A 16,807-nucleotide genomic window follows, 5' to 3' on the forward strand; every position below is an offset into this window, starting at 1 on the left:
GCCCCAAACCCCAAAATTCCCTCTCAGCATTCCCAGAATTCCAGGATTTTTTGGGAATTCTCACCCTCCATGAAGACCTGAGTGGTTTTATCCCCAAAATCCCCTCCCAAATCCCCCTCAAAATCCCTTTTCCAACTCCCCCAAACCCCAAAATTTCACCCCCAAACCGCAGAATTTCAGCCCCAAGCCCCAGAATTCCCAGATTTCCCTCTCAGAATTCCCAGATTTTCAGGAATTCCAGGATTTTTGGGAATGCTGACCCTCCATGAAGGCCTGCACCGCCCTGTCCACGGCGTTGTCGAAGTGCTGCAGCACCAGCACGATCTCGGTGTTGCTGCGGTTGGGAACCACCGCCCGCACCGCCTGCACCTGGGAGTGTGGGGAAACAGGGAAAATCCATGGGAAAATCCATGGGAAAATCCATGGAAAATCCATGGAAAATGGGGGAAAAGTCATGGGAAAATCCATGGAAAATGGGGGAAAAGTCATGGGAAAATCCATGGAAAATGGGGGAAAAGTCATGGGAAAATCCAAGGAAAATGGGGGAAAAGTCATGGGAAAATCCATGGAAAATGGGGGAAAAGTCATGGGAAAATCCATGGAAAATACGGGAAAAGTCATGGGAAAATCCATGGAAAAATCCATGGAAAATGGGGGAAAACTCATGGGAAAATCCATGGAAAATGGGGGAAAAGTCATGGGAAAATCCATGGAAAAATCCATGGAAAATACGGGAAAAGTCATGGGAAAATCCATGGAAAATGGGGGAAAAGTCATGGGAAAATCCATGGAAAAATCCATGGAAAATGGGGGAAAAGTCATGGGAAAATCCATGGAAAAATCCATGGAAAATACGGGAAAAGTCATGGGAAAATCCATGGAAAATGGGGGAGAATTCGTGGGGAAATCCATGGAAAATGGGGGAAAAGTCATGGAAAAATCCATGGAAAATGGGGGAAAAGTCATGGAAAAATCCATGGAAAATGGGGGAAAAGTCATGGGGAAATCAGGGAGAAAATATGGGGAAAATCGGGGAAAAAACAGGGGGAAAATCAGGGGAAACATGGGAAAAACCAGAAAAAAATCAGGGAAAAATCCATGGAAAAACACACGGAAATCACGGGGAAATTCAAGGGGAAAATCAGGGGAAAATCAGGGAAAAATCCATGGGAAATGTGGGGAAAATCCATGGGAAAAACACATGGAAAATGTGGGAAAATCCATGGGAAAAACACAGGAAAATGTGGGAAAAATCCATGGAAAAACACAAGGAAAATGTGGGAGAATTCGTGGGGAAATCAGGGAGAAAATATGGGGAAAATCGGGGAAAAAACAGGGGGAAAATCAGGGGATAAATGCAGGGAAAACATGGGAAAAACCAGGGAAAAATCCATGGGAAAAACACAGGGAAATCATGGGGAAATTCAGGGAGAAAATCAGGGGAAAAGTCATGGAAAAATCCATGGAAAATACGGGAAAAGTCATGGAAAAATCCATGGAAAATGGGGGAAAAGTCATGGAAAAATCCATGGAAAATGGGGGAGAATTTGTGGGGAAATCAGGGAGAAAATATGGGGAAAATCAGGGAAAAAACAGGGGGAAAATCAGGGGAAAAATGGGGGAAAAATGCAGGGAAAACATGGGAAAAAGCAGAAAAAAATCAGGGAAAAATCCATGGAAAAACACATGGGAAATGTGGGAAAAATCCATAGGAAAAACACGCGGAAATCATGGGGAAATTCAGGGAGAAAATACGGGGAAAATCCATGGGAAATGTGGGAAAAATCCATGGGAAATGTGGGAAAAATCCATGGGAAAAACACATGGAAAATGTGGGAAAAGTCATCGAAAAATCCATGGAAAATGGGGGAGAATTCGTGGGGAAATCAGGGAGAAAATATGGGGAAAATCGGGGAAAAAACAGGGGGAAAATCAGGGGAAAAATGCAGGGAAAATATGGGAAAAACCAGAAAAAAATCAGGGAAAAACTCATGGAAATGTGGGAAAATCCATGGGAAAAACACATGGAGAATGTGGGAAAAATCCATGGAAAAACACACGGAAATCATGGGGAAATTCAAGGGGAAAATCAGGGGAAAATCAGGGAAAAATCTATGGAAAATGTGGGAAAAATCCATGGAAAAACACAGGGAAAATGTGGGAGAATTCATGGGGAAATCAGGGAGAAAATATGGGGAAAATCGGGGAAAAAACAGGGGGAAAATCAGGGGAAAAATGGGGGAAAAATGCAGGGAAAACATGGGAAAAAACAGAAAAAAATCAGGGAGAAATCCATGGGAAATCTGGGAAAATTAATGGGAAATGTGGGAAAAATCCATGGGAAAAACACAGGGAAAATGTGGGAAAAATCCATGGAAAAACACAGGGAAATCATGGGGAAATTCAGGGAGAAAATACGGGGAAAATCAGGGAAAAATCCATGGGAAAAATCCATGGGAAATGTGGGAAAAATCCATGGGAAAACTCATGGAAAATGTGGGAGAATTGGTGGGGAAAATATGGGGGAAATCGGGGAAAAAATGGGGAAAATCAGGGGAAAAATGGGGGGAAAATGCAGGGAAAACATGGGAAAAACCAGGGAAAAATCAGGGGAAAATCCATGGAAAAACACAGGGAAAATGTGTGGGAATTATTGGGAATGTTGGGAATGTTGGGAATTATTGGAATGTTGGAATGTTGGGAATGTTGGGATGTTGGGAATTATTGGGAATGTTGGGAATGTTGGGAATTATTGGGAATGTTGGAATGTTGGGATGTTGAGAATTATTGGGAATGTTGGGAATTATTGGGAATGTTGGAATGTTGGGATGTTGGGAATTATTGGGAATGTTGGGAATTATTGGGAATGTTGGGAATGTTGGGATGTTGGAATGTTGGAATGTTGGGAATTATTGGAATGTTGGAATGTTGGGAATGTTGGAATGTTGGGAATTATTGGAATGTTGGAATGTTGGGAATGTTGGAATGTTGGGAATTATTGGGAATGTTGGGAATTATTGGGAATGTTGGAATGTTGGGAATTATTGGGAATGTTGGAATGTTGGGATGTTGGAATGCTGGAATGTTGGGAATGTTGGAATGTGGGAATGTTGGGAATTATTGGGAATGTTGGAATGTTGGGATGTTGAGAATTATTGGGAATGTTGGGAATTATTGGGAATGTTGGAATGTTGGGATGTTGGGAATTATTGGGAATGTTGGGAATTATTGGGAATGTTGGGAATGTTGGGATGTTGGAATGTTGGAATGTTGGGAATTATTGGAATGTTGGAATGTTGGGAATGTTGGAATGTTGGGAATTATTGGAAATGTTGGAATGTTGGGAATTATTGGGAATGTTGGAATGTTGGGATGTTGGAATGCTGGAATGTTGGGAATGTTGGAATGTGGGAATGTTGGAAATGTTGGGAATGTTGGGAATGTTGGGAATTATTGGGAATGTTGGGAATTATTGGGAATGTTGGGATGTTGGGAATGTTGGGAATGCTGGGAATTATTGGGAATGTTGGGAATGCTGGAATGTTGGAATGTTGGGAATTATTGGGAATGCTGGGAATTTTTGGGAATGTTGGGATGTTGGGAATTATTGGGAATGTTGGGAATGCTGGGAATGTTGGAATATTGGGAATGCTGGAATGTTGCAATGCTGGGATGTTGGGAATTATTGGGAATGTTGGGATGTTGGGAATTATTGGGAATATTGGGAATGTTGGAACGCTGCAATGCTGGGATGTTGGGAATGTTGGAATATTGGGAATTACTGGGAATGTTGGGAACGTTGGGAATTATTGGGAATGTTGGGAATGTTGGGATGTTGGAATGCTGGAATGTTGGGAATGTTGGGAACGTTGGGAATTATTGGGAATGCTGCAATGCTGGGATGCGGCACCTTCTCCCTCATGTTCTCGGAGGCGCCGCCCTGCGCCCGCACGGCCCCGGAGCGAGAGTCGAACACGAACCCCGAGGGACCTGTGGGGAATCCAAATCGGGAATGCTGGGCACCATTCCCAAAATCCCAAATCCCAAAATTCCCAAAATCCCAAATTCCCAAATCCTGCAATGGTGGGCACAATTCCCACAAATCCCAAATCCCAAATCCCAAATCCTGCAGTGCTGGGCCCAATTCCCACAAATCCCAAATCCCAAATCCTGCAGTGCTGGGCACGATTCCCACAAATCCCAAATCCCAAATCCCAAATCCCAAATCCTGGGAATGCTGGGCACAATTCCCACAAATCCCAAATCCCAAAATCCCAAATCCTGGGAATGCTGGGCACGATTCCCACAAATCCCAAATCCCAAATTCCCTGGAAATGCTGGGCACAATTCCCACAAATCCCAAATCCCAAATCCCAAATCCTGCAGTGCTGGGCCCAATTCCCACAAATCCCAAATCCCAAATCCCAAAATCCCAAATCCTGCAGTGCTGGGCACGATTCCCACAAATCCCAAATTCCCAAATTCCCAAATTCCCTGGCAATGCTGGGCACAATTCCCACAAATCCCAAATTCCCAAATTCCCAAATTCCCTGGCAATGCTGGGCACAATTCCCAGAAATCCCAAATTCCCAAAATCCCAAAATCCTGGCAATGCTGGGCCCAATTCCCAGAAATCCCAATCCCAAAATTCCCACAAATCCCAAATTCTCACAGTCCCAATTCCCTGGCAATGCTGGACCCAATTCCCAGAAATCCCAAATTCCCAGAAATCCCAAATTCCCAGAAATCTCAAATTCCCAAATCCTGGCAATGCTGGGCCCAATTCCCAGAAATCCCAAATTCCCAAATTCCCAAAATCCTGGCAATGCTGAACCCAATTCCCAGAAATCCTAAAATCCCAAATTCCCAAAATCCTGCAGTGCTGGGCACAATTCCCAGAAATCCTAAAATCCCAAATTCCCAAAATCCTGCAGTGCTGGGCACGATTCCCAGAAATCCCAAACCCTCAAAATCCTGGCAATGCTGAACCCAATTCCCAGAAATCCCAAATTCCCAGGAATCCCAAATTCCCAAAATCCTGGGAATGCTGGACCCAATTCCCAGAAATCCCAAATTCCCAGAAATCCCAAATTCCCAAAATCCTGGGAATGCTGAACCCAATTCTCAGAAATCCCAAATTCCCAAATTCCCAAAATCCTGGCAATGCTGAACCCAATTCCCAGAAATCCCAAATTCCCAGAAATCCCAAATTCCCAAATTCCCTGGGAATGCTGGACCCAATTCCCAGAAATCCCAAATTCCCAAATCCTGGCAATGCTGGGCACAATTCCCACAAATCCCAAATTCCCAAAATCCTGCAATGCTGGGCCCAATTCCCAGAAATCCCAAATCCCAAAATTCCCACAAATCCCAAAATCCCAAATTCCCAAATCCTGGCAATGCTGGGCCCAATTCCCAGAAATCCCAAAATCCCAGAAATCCCAAATTCCCACAAATCCCAAATCCTGGGAATGCTGAACCCAATTCCCAGAAATCCCAAATTCCCAGAAATCCCAAATTCCCAAAATCCTGGGAATGCTGGACCCAATTCCCAGAAATCCCAAATTCCCAAATTCCCAAATCCTGGCAATGCTGGGCACAATTCCCACAAATCCCAAATTCCCAAATTCCCAAAATCCTGGCAATGCTGGGCACAATTCCCACAAATCCCAAATTCCCAAAATCCCAAAATCCTGGCAATGCTGGGCACAATTCCCACAAATCCCAAATTCCCAAAATCCCAAAATCCTGGCAATGCTGGGCACAATTCCCAGAAATCCCAAATTCCCAAATTCCCTGGCAATGCTGAACCCAATTCCCAGATATCCCAAATTCCCAGAAATCCCAAATTCCCAAATTCCCTGGCAATGCTGAACCCAATTCCCAGAAATCCCAAATTCCCAAAATCCCAAAATCCTGGCAATGCTGAACCCAATTCCCAGAAATCCCTTTATTTCCTGCCCCAAATCCCCAATTTTTTTCCCCAAAATTCCCAATTTTCCCCCCTTTTTTCCTGCCCCAAATCCCCAATTTTTTTCCCCAAAATCCTCAATTTTTCCCCTATTTTCCCCCCAAAATTCCCATTTTTTTTAGGTTCCATGTGGATGAGAAAATGCAAATCCCCGGGCCAGGCTGGAATTGCCTCTCAATAATTAATTAAAGGTAAATGAAGACAAACGAGGCCCCTCCCCCGCTGGAATTGGCACTGCAGGGAATCCTCAGGGCCGGGAAAAACTGGGAAAAATGGGAAAAAAAAAGGGAATAAAATGGGGGAAAAACTGGGAAAAAATGGGAAAAAAACTGGGGAAAAATGGGGGGAAAATTGGGGAAAAATGGGAATAAAATGGGAATAAAATAGCAAAAAATTGGGGGGAAAATGGGGAAAAGAAGGGAAAAAATGGGAATAAAATGGGAATAAAATAGCAAAAAATTGGGGGGAAAATGGGAATAAAATGGGAATAAAATGGGAAAAAACTGGGGGGAAAAGAAGGGAAAAAATGGGAATAAAATGGGAAAAAATTGGGGGAAAATTGGGGTAAAGAAGGGAAAAATGGGAATAAAATGGGAATAAAATAGGAAAAAATTGGGGAAAAAGAAGGGAAAAAAATGGGAATAAAATGAGAATAAAATAGGAAAAAATTGGGGGGAAAAGAAGGGAAGAAATGGGAATAAAATGGGAAAAAATGGGAATAAAATAGGAAAAAATTGGGGAAAAAACTGGGAAAAATAGGAATAAAATTAGGAAAAACTGGGGTGGAAATGGGAATAAAATAGGAAAAAAATGGGGAAAAATTTGGGAAAAATTAGGAAGTAATAGGGGGAAAAAATGGGGGGAAAATGAGAATAAAATAGGAAAAATATGGGAAAATCCCTGGGAAAAAATGGGGAAAAATGAGAATAAAATAGGAAAAATATGGGAAAATCCCTGGGAAAAAATGGGGAAAAATGAGAATAAAATAGGAAAAATATGGGAAAATCCCTGGGAAAAAATGGGGGAAAAAAAGGGAAAATCCCTGGAAAAAAATGGAAAAATTCCCTGAGAACTGTGGGGTACAAAATGGGAATTTTGGGGTTTTTTTTTGCATTTAATTTCCTTTTTTTGGGACTTCTAAAGGGAATTTTGGGCTTTTGATCCCCAAACCCTCTGGAATTCCAGGGAAATTCCCATTAAACCTCAGATCCCAAAAACCCCAAAATTTTCCTTTTTCTTCCTCCATTTCCCAGCATTTTTCCTTTAATTTCCCCACAAAATCCCAAGAAAATCCCCCAAAACCCCAAATTTCCCCTTTCCCACTTTATTTTCCCTTTTTTCTTTAATTTTTCCCCTTTTTATCCCAATTTTTCCCCCAATTTTTCCCCTTTTTTATCCCTTTTTTCCTCAATATTCTCTCCTTTTTTCCCCCATTTTTCCCAATTTTTTCCTTCATTTCCCCCTTCCCTCTCCAACTTTTGGGATTTTTGGGCTGAAATTCCCAAATTTTTGGGGTTTTTTTATCTCCTACCTTTGAGCTGCTGCTTCTTGGACATCTTTGGCTGCAATTCCAGAAGTTTGGAGCAGAAATTTGGGATTTTTGGGGAGATTTCCTATGAAAAAATGGAAATAAATGAATAAAAAATGAATTTTAGGAGGGGGGAAAAGAATAAAAAATGGGGAGGGAATGAAGGAGTGAAAATGAAAATTAATGGGATTTAAAAGGATAAAAATTGGAATGATAAAAAATGGAATTATGAAATAAAAAATGGAATTAAAGGATAAAAAATGGAATTAAAAGGTAAAAAAAAAAATGGAATTAAAGGGTGAAAAATCCTGGAATTAAAAAGAAAAGATTTTTTTAAAATCCCTGGAATTAAAGGATAAAAACCCTGGAATTTTAAAATAAAGGAATTAAAGTAAAGGAATTAAAAATAACCTGGAATTAAAAGTTAATGGATAAATTTATCCCAATTTAATCCCAATTTTCCCCCCATTTTTTCCATTTTTATTCCCATTTTTTATTCACATTTTTCCCAATTTTCCCCATTTTATTCTCCCATATTTTCCACATTTTTCCCTTTTTTTCCTCATTTTTTCCTCATTTTTCCCCTTTTTTTCCCATTTTTTCCCCATTCCAAAGGAAAATTCCCCTGGAAAACCAAACAAAGAAAGGAAACAAAGAAAAGTTTTAAAAATTCCCTTTTTTAATAGAAAACTGGGACATTCCCAAAAAGTTTTTAACCAGGAAAAGCCAAGATTAATTAGGATTAATTTATTAATTAATTAAGAATGGAACAGGGAAAAAAAATTGGGAATTTTCCTTTTTTTAATGGAAAAATGTTGGAAAATTCCCAAAAAATTGGGAGATTTGGGAGGCAGGGTGAATTAGCAGAGATGCAGGGTTAATTAGGATTAATTAGAATTAATTAATTAAGGGATTTAAGCAGGAATTTCCTCCTGGGATGAAGCTGGAAGGGAAAAAAATTCCATTTTTTGATAGGAAACACCCAAAATATTCCCTAAAAGTTGAGGATTTGGGAGGTTGGGAAAATCAGGAATAATTAACAGAGAGCTGGGATTAATTAGGATTTGTTAATTGGGGATTTTTCCCTTTTTTTACCCAAAAAATGGAATTTTTTGGATGCTAAAGAAGGAAAAATCTTATGAATATCCACAAAAAAAAAAAAAAAAAAAAACCTTGGAAATATCCCAAAATAAATCAATATCCAAAAAAAACCTGAAATAACCCCAAAAAATCCTGGAATGTCCCTAAAATAGAGAAATATTAAAAAAAAAAAGGAATATATTTTAATAAAACCCAGATATTCCCCTCCCTTTTTCCTTTTTTTTTTCCAGCTTGAAATTCCCAGGGAATTTTTGACCTTTTCCAGGTGAATTCCATGAATTATTCATCAACTCCAATTAAAGAATTCCCAATTTAATTCCATCCTCAGCTCAAAATTCCCTTTTATTCCCATTTTTCTAATGGAAAAATTCCCTTTTTTTTCCCTGCCCCCATCAGAATTTGGGGGATTTTCCCCCTTTTCTCCAATAATTCCTTTTATTTTCCCATTTTTTTCATTGGATTTGGGATCCCTTATTCCCATTATTTAATTATTGAATTATTTTGGGGATATTCCAGGGGTTTTTAGGGATATTTCTTTATTTTAGGGATATTTCAGGGGTTTTGGGGGATTTTTTAGGGGGGTTTTGGGATTTTCAGGGGTTTTTTTTGGGATATTTCACGGTTTTTTTAGGATATTGATTTATTTTTGGGATATTTTTTAGGATATTTCTTTATTTAAGGGATGATCCAGGGGGGGTTTTCTGGGAATATTTTTAAATATTCCCTACAAAAAGACCCCAAAAAACCCCTCAGAAACCCCGAAAATGCCTCAGACCCCACAAAAAGAGCCCCAAAAACCCCACAGAGACCCCAAAGATCCCCTAAAAGTCCTCAAATGCACAAAAAAAAAACCCCAGAACCCCTCACAGAACAACTCAGACCCCCCTAAATCCTCATCAGGGCCCCCCAAATCCCCTCAGACCCCTCAAAAACCTCCAAAATCCCCTCAGAAATCCCCTCAGAACCCCCTAAATCCCCTCAGAAGTCCCTAAATTCCCTCAGACCTCTCAAAAACCTCCAAAATCCCCTCAGAAATCCCCTCAGAACCCCCTAAATCCCCTCAGAACCCCCTAAATCCCCTCAGACCCCTCAAAAACCTCCAAAATCCCCTCAGAAACTCCCTCGGAACCCCCTAAATTCCCTCAGACCCCTCAAAAACCTCCAAAATCCCCTCAGAAATCCCCTCAGAACTCCCTAAATCCCCTCGGAACCCCCTAAAGTCCCTCAGACCCCTCAAAAACCTCCAAAATCCCCTCAGAAATCCCCTCAGACCCCCCTAAATCCTCATCAGGGCCCCCTAAATCCCCTCAGCACCCCCTAAATCCCCTCAACGCCCCCAAATCCCCTCACAAAACTCCTCAGTGCCCCCAAATCCCCTCACAAAATTCCTTCAGAGCCTCCAAATCCCCTCAGCGCCCCCAAATCCCCTCAGATACCCCAAAATTCCCTCAACTCCCCCTCACAAAACCTCGAAATCCCCTCACAAAACCCCTCAGAACCCCCTAAATGCCCTCAGCGCCCCCAAATCCCCTCAGAAAACTCCTCAGATCCCCAAATCCCCTCACAAAATTCCTTCAGAACCTCCAAATCCCCTCAGCGCCCCCAAATCCCCTCACAAATCCCCTCAGATCCCCCCAAATTCCCTCACAAAACTCCTGAACTGGCCCTCACTCCCTCACAAAACCCTTTAGATCCCCTCACAAAACTCCTCAGCGCCCCCAAATCCTCTCAGCACCTCCAAATCCCCTCACAAAACTCCTCAAAATCCTCCAGCGCCCCCAAATCCCCTCACAACACCCCTCAGATCCCCAACTCCCCTCACAAAACTCCTTCAGAACCCACAAATGCCCTCATAAATCCCCTCAGTGTGACCAAATCCCCTCACAAAACTCCTCAGACTCCCCCAAATCCTCTCAGCGCCCCCAAATCCCCTCAAAAAACTCCTTCGGCGCCCCCAAATCCCCTCACAAATCCCCACAGCGCCTCCAAATCTCCTCACAAAACTCCTCAGATCCCCCTAAACCCCCTCAACTCAGCCTCATCCCCTCATGAAACCCCCAAATCCCCTCACAAAACACTTCAGAACCCACAAATCCCCTCATAAATCCCCTCAACGTGACCAAATCCCCCCACAAAACTCCTTAGACTCCCCCAAATCCTCTCAGCGCCCCCAAAGCGCCCCCAAATCCCCTCAAAAAACTCCTTCAGCACCCCCAAATCGCCTCACAAATGCCCTCAGCGCCCCCAAATCCCCTCACAAAACTCCTTCAGAACCCCCAAATCCCCTCAACTCCCCCAAATCCCCTCACAAAACTCCTCAGACTCCCCCAAATCCTCTCAGCACCTCCAAATCCCCTCAGCGCCTCTGAATCTCCTCACAAAACCCCTCAGATCCCCCTAAATCCTCACCAGGACCCCCCAAATGCCCTCAGCTCTCCCAAATCCTCTCATTAAACCCCTCAGATCCCCCAAAACCCCCTAAACTCCCCCTCAACCCCTCACAAAACCCTCAAATCCCCTCACAGAACAACTCAGACCCCCTAAATTGCCTCACAAATGCCCTCAGCGCCCCCAAATCCCCTCACAAAACTCCTTCAGAACCCCCAAATCCCCTCAGATCCCCTAAATCCCCTCACAAAACTCCTCAGACTCCCCCAAATCCTCTCAGCACCCCCAAATCACCTCAGCGCCTCTGAATCTCCTCACAAAACCCCTCAGATCCCCCTAAATCCTCACCAGGACCCCCCAAATCCCCTCAGCTCCCCCAAATCCCCTCACAAATCCCCTCAGATCCCCCAAAACCCCCTCACAAAACCCCTCAAATCCGCTCATAAAACTCCTCAGCACCCCCAAATCCCCTCAAAAAACTCCTGAACTGGCCCTCAATCCCTCAAAAAAACCCCAAATCCCTTAACAGAACAACTCAGACCCCCTAAATCTCCTCACAAAACCCCTCAGCGCACCCAAATCCCCTCACAAAACTCCTCAGATCCCCCTAATTCCTCATCAGGACCCCCCCAAATCCCCTCACAAAACGCCTGAACTGGCTCTCAACCCCTCACAAAACCCTCAAATCCCCTCACAAAATCCTTAAGACCTCCTAAATCTCCTCACAAATGCCCTCAGCGCCCCCAAATGCCCTCACAAAACGCATTCACACCCCCCAAATCTCCTCAGCACCTCCAAATCCCCTCACAAAACTCCTCAGATCCCCCAAATCCCCTCACAAGACTCCTTCAGAACCCCCAAATCCTCTCAGCACCTCCAAATCCCCTCATAAATCCCCTCAGCGCCCCCAAATCCCCTCACAAAACCCTTAGATCCCCCAAACCCCTCAGAACCCCCCAAATCCCCTCATAAATTCCTTCAGCGCCCCCAAAACCCCTCACAAAACTCCTTCAGAGCCCCCAGAACCCACTCACCCCCTCACAAAAACCCCCAGATCCCTTCACAAAACCCCTCAGACCCCTCCAAACCCCCTCAGCGCCCCTAAATCCCCTCACAAAACCCCTGAGACCCCCTAAATCTCCTCACAAAATCTCTCAGAACCCCCAAATCCCCTCACAAAACCCCTCAGACCCCTCCAAATCCTCCCCAGCCCCCCCAAATCCCCTCAGGCCTCTCAGCCCCCCCTCCCCCTCACGAGACCCCGCAGTTCTGCCCCATCCCATCCCCTCCGGAGGCCCCTCCGCCCCCTCGGCCGGGCTCCCCCCGCTGCCCCCGCGCCCTCCGGGGCTCCCGGGGGTCTCGAACTCACCGAGAGCTCCCGGGGGGTTCCGGGGGTCTCTCGCCCCCCCCCCCGCCTGACCCGCGACGTTCCGGGAGGGGGCCGCGGCCCGGCAGAGCTCTCAGAGCGCGGCAGCCAATCAGAGCTCGGATTTCAACGGCTAGCCAATCAAAGCGTGGCGCTCTCAGTGTTTTCACCAATCAGAGCGCGGAAAAGCTTCGTTTGTCCCGCCCTCCTCCCGCCGCCATTCAGAGAGAGGAGGGGCGGGGGCGCGAGGGAACCGCCAGCCAATGGTAGAGTGGTTTTGTCCAAAAGCCCCGCCCATTTATCGCACTTAACCAATCATATTGCTTTATTCCGAAACCACGCCCTTTATGGGTGGAGCGGCGGGTGCCGAACGTGGACGGAAACTGCCGAGAGCGGCGGAAACGCCCGAGCGCGCTCCGGGAACGGCCGAAACCGCGCGCGGCGCGGAGATCGGCAGGTCGAGGGTTCGAATCCCCGATCAGGAACGGCGACATTTGGGGACACTCCAACAACGGGGGGACACCCCAAAAACTGAGGGGGATCGGGGGGAAATAGGGAGGGTTGAACTGGTGACACCCCCCCTCAATGCGCCCCCAGTCTCATTAAGAACCCCCAAGCCCCTCCTCCCATGAGTCCCCCAGTTCCCCCATAACGCCCCCATTTTAAGGGTCCAATTCCCCCAGTCTTTGGGATCAACGCCCCTCATTTTTAGGGTCCAATTCCCCATTTTTGGGATCCAAACCCCCCCATTTTTAGGACCTAAACTCTCAATTTTTAGGGTCTCATTCCCCAATTTTAGGTCCCCAACCTCCCCATTATTGGGGTCCATTCTTCCCATTTTTTAGGATTTAATTCCCCATTTTTTGAGGTCCAATTCCCCATTTTTAGGTCCCCAACCCCTCCATTTTTCGGGTCCCATTCCCCATTTTTCGAACCCACCTCCCTCTCCATTTTTAGCGTCCCATTCCCCATTTTTAGGGTTCAGTTCTCCCTCTAGTTTCAGGTCCTAAACCCCCCTATTTTTGCAGTCCCAATCCCCCCATTTTTAGGACTCAACCACCCATTTTTGGGGTCCAGCCCCCCACATTATTTGAGATTTAATTCCCCATTTTTAGGTCCCCAACCCCCACCATTTTAGGACCCAAATCCCTCCATTTTTGGGGTCCCATTCCCCCTTTTTTGGGACCCCCCCCCCATTTTTGGGACCAAACCCCTCCTTTTTTTTTGGTTTTAATTCCCCATTTTTAGATTTAATTCCCCATTTTCCCCACCCGCCCCCCCCTTCAGTCCCCCCTCTCCCCCTCCCTCCCCTCCCCCCGCTCTGACAGCGCCTCCCGCGGGACCCCCGGGCACGCTCGGCTGGCCCGGCCGGGGGGGGCACGGCGGGGGGGGGGGAGACATCAATCCTGGCATGGCAGCGACCGAGGGGGGGGCAGAGACATCGGGGGGGGGTCCTGTCACATTTAGGGGGGGTCCAGACACATTTAGGGGGGGCTCAGACACATCTGGGGGGGGTCCTGACACATTTGGGGGGGGTTCAAATACATCTGGGGGGGGGTCCTGACACATCTGGGGGGGGTTCAAATACATCTGGGGGGGTCCTGACACATCTGGGGGGGGTTCAAATACATCTGGGGGGGGTCCTGTCATATTTGAGGAGGGTCTTGTCACATTTGGGGTGGTTCAGACACATCTTGGGGGGGGGTCTTGTCACATTTAGGGGCAGTCCGGAACTATTGGGGGGGGGGGGGTCTTGTCACATTTAGGAGGGGGCCCAGACACATTTAGGGGGGGCTCAGACACATCTGGGGGGGGTCCTGACACATCTGGGGGGGGGTTCAAATACATCTGGGGGGTCCTGACACATCTTGGGGGGGCTCAGACACATCTGGGGGGGGTCCTGACACATTTGGGGGGGGGTTCAAATACATCTGGGGGGGTCCTGACACATCTTGGGGGGCTCAGACACATCTGGGGGGGGTCCTGACACATTTGGGGGGGGTTCAAATACATCTGGGGGGGGGTCCTGACACATCTGGGAGGGGTTCAAATACATCTGGGGGGGTCCTGACACATCTGGGGGGGTTCAGATACATCTGGGGGGGGTCCTGTCATATTTGAGGAGGGTCTTGTCACATTTGGGGTGGTTCAGACACATCTTTGGGGGGGGGGTCTTGTCACATTTAGGGGCAGTCCGGAACTATTGGGGGGGGTCTTGTCACATTTAGGAGGGGTCCAGACGCATTTCGGGGGGCTCTGGGCATTTGGGGGGGATCCAGACCCATTTTCGGGGGGCACATCCATCTCCAGCATGGCAGAACCTTCTGGGGGGACTCACACACATTTTGGGGGGCTCAGACACGTTTTGGGGGGATTCTGTTCCATTTGGGGGGGTCCAGCCCCTCCAGACCCATTTTAGGGGGGGGCACATTCATCTCCCAGCCCTGTCAGATCTTTTGGGGGGGGCTCAGAGCCTTTTGGGGGGATCCCTACTCATTTTTGGAGGTCTCTCCCCATTTTGGGGGGGTTCATCCCCATCTCGGGGTCCCCCCCAGCCCCTCCCAGCCCATCTCCCTCCCCTCCCCCCCGCTCCCCTCCCTGCCATCGATCCGGAGCGAATCCCGGGATTTGGAAATGTCAGGATTTGCCTGGGATCGATCGGGGGGGGGCGGGACCCTCCTGCTGCCCCTCCCCCCCAACCCAGCCTAGGGCGGGATTTGGGGCGATTTGGGGGCGATTTTAGGGGTATTTGGGGACGATTTTAAGGCGATTTGGGGGCAATTTTGGGGGAGGATTTGGGGAGGAATTTGGGGTCCATCCGCTTCCCCCCAGCAATGGGGAACCCCCAAACCCCTCCCGTCCTTTGCAGGGGGGAGTTCCAGCAGCCCCCGATACCCCGAAATGGGGCTGGGGGACCCCAAAATGGGGCTGGGGGGACACAGTTGTGCATTTACACACCTGTGCACACTCAGCCCGTTCCCCCCCCCGCAGCTCTGCTCAAATGTCAGCGCTCGGCGGCGTCGCCCCCCCCCCCCCCCCCCCCCGGGCCGCGGGAATTGGGATCAACAGCGGCTGAATCCCAAATAACCCATCCTGAATAATCCACCCCAAATAACCCATCCCAAATAACCCACCCCAAATAACCCATCCTGAATAACCCACCCCAAATAACCCACCCCAAATAACTCATCCTGAAATCCCAAATAACTCATCCCGAATAATCCATCCCGAATAACCCATCCCAAATAACCCATCCTGAAATCCCAAATAAGCCACCCTGAAATCCCAAATAACCCATCCCAAATAACCCATCCTGAATAATCCATCCCAAATAATCCATCCTGAAATCCCAAATAACCCATCCCAAATAACCCATCCCAAATAACCCATCCTGAAATCCCAAATAACCCATCCCAAATAACCCATCCCAAATAACCCATCCTGAAATCCCAAATAACCCATCCCAAGTAACCCATCCTGAATAACCCATCCCAAATAACCCATCCTGAAATCCCAAATAACCCATCCCAAGTAACCCATCCTGAATAACCCATCCCAAATAACCCATCCTGAAATCCCAAATAACCCATCCCGAATAATCCATCCCAAATAACCCATCCTGAAATAACAGACCCCAAATAAGCCATCCTAAATCCCAAATAACAGATCCCGAACAGCCTGTCCCAAATCACCGATCCCAAATCCCAAATAACCCATCCCAAATAACCCATCCCAAATAACCCATCCCAAACAACCCATCCTGAAATCCGAAATAACCCATCCCAAGTATCAGATCCTGAATAATCCTTCCCAAATAACCCATCCTGAACAATCCATCCCGAAATCCCAAATGAAAGATCCCGAAACCCAAATAAACCATCCTGAATAACCCACCCCAAATCACCAATCCCAAATAACAGATCCCAAACAGCCCGTCCCAAATCATCGATCCCAAATCCCAAATAACCCATCCCAAACAATCCATCCCAAATAACCCATCCTGAAATCACCCATCCCAAATAACAAATCCTAAATCCCAAAGTACAGATCCCGAATCCCAAATAAACCATCCTGAATAACCCACCCCAAATCACCAATCCCAAATAACAGCTCCCAAATCACCAATCCCAAATTGTCCATCCCAAATAACCCATCCTGATATCCCAAATAACCCATCCCAAATAACCCCTCCCAAATCCCAAAGTACAGATCCTGAATCTCAAATAATCCATCCCAAATAATCCACCCCAAAAATCCCAAATAACCCATCCCAAATCCCAAAGTACAGATCCTGAATCCCAAATAACCCACCCTAAAGAACCAATCCCAAATAACCCATCCCAAATCACCAATCCCAAATAGATCCTGAATAACCCATCCTGAATAACCCACCCTGAAAATCCCCAATAGCCCAAATGCCAAATAACCCATCCCAAATAACCCATCCCGAAAA

General features: G+C 46.5%; 1 protein-coding gene across 1 annotated transcript in view; it reads right to left on the bottom strand.

Moving 5' to 3' along the window:
* SPATS2 (spermatogenesis associated serine rich 2) overlaps nucleotides 1-12,409 on the bottom strand; it is a 32,156-nt gene extending 19,747 nt beyond the window's left edge. The window contains exons 1-4 of the mRNA XM_058822210.1: nucleotides 12,358-12,409; nucleotides 7,503-7,584; nucleotides 3,911-3,990; nucleotides 261-369 (exon numbers count right to left, since the gene is read on the bottom strand). Coding sequence (XP_058678193.1) covers nucleotides 261-369; nucleotides 3,911-3,990; nucleotides 7,503-7,527 — 214 coding nt within the window. The 5' untranslated portion in view covers nucleotides 7,528-7,584; nucleotides 12,358-12,409. The remainder of the gene's footprint in view (nucleotides 1-260; nucleotides 370-3,910; nucleotides 3,991-7,502; nucleotides 7,585-12,357) is intronic.
* Between the last annotated feature and the right edge of the window lie 4,398 nt (nucleotides 12,410-16,807).

Source organism: Ammospiza caudacuta, chromosome 31 (assembly GCF_027887145.1).
Source record: "Ammospiza caudacuta isolate bAmmCau1 chromosome 31, bAmmCau1.pri, whole genome shotgun sequence".
In the NCBI taxonomy this organism is placed as follows: Eukaryota; Metazoa; Chordata; class Aves; order Passeriformes; family Passerellidae; genus Ammospiza; species Ammospiza caudacuta.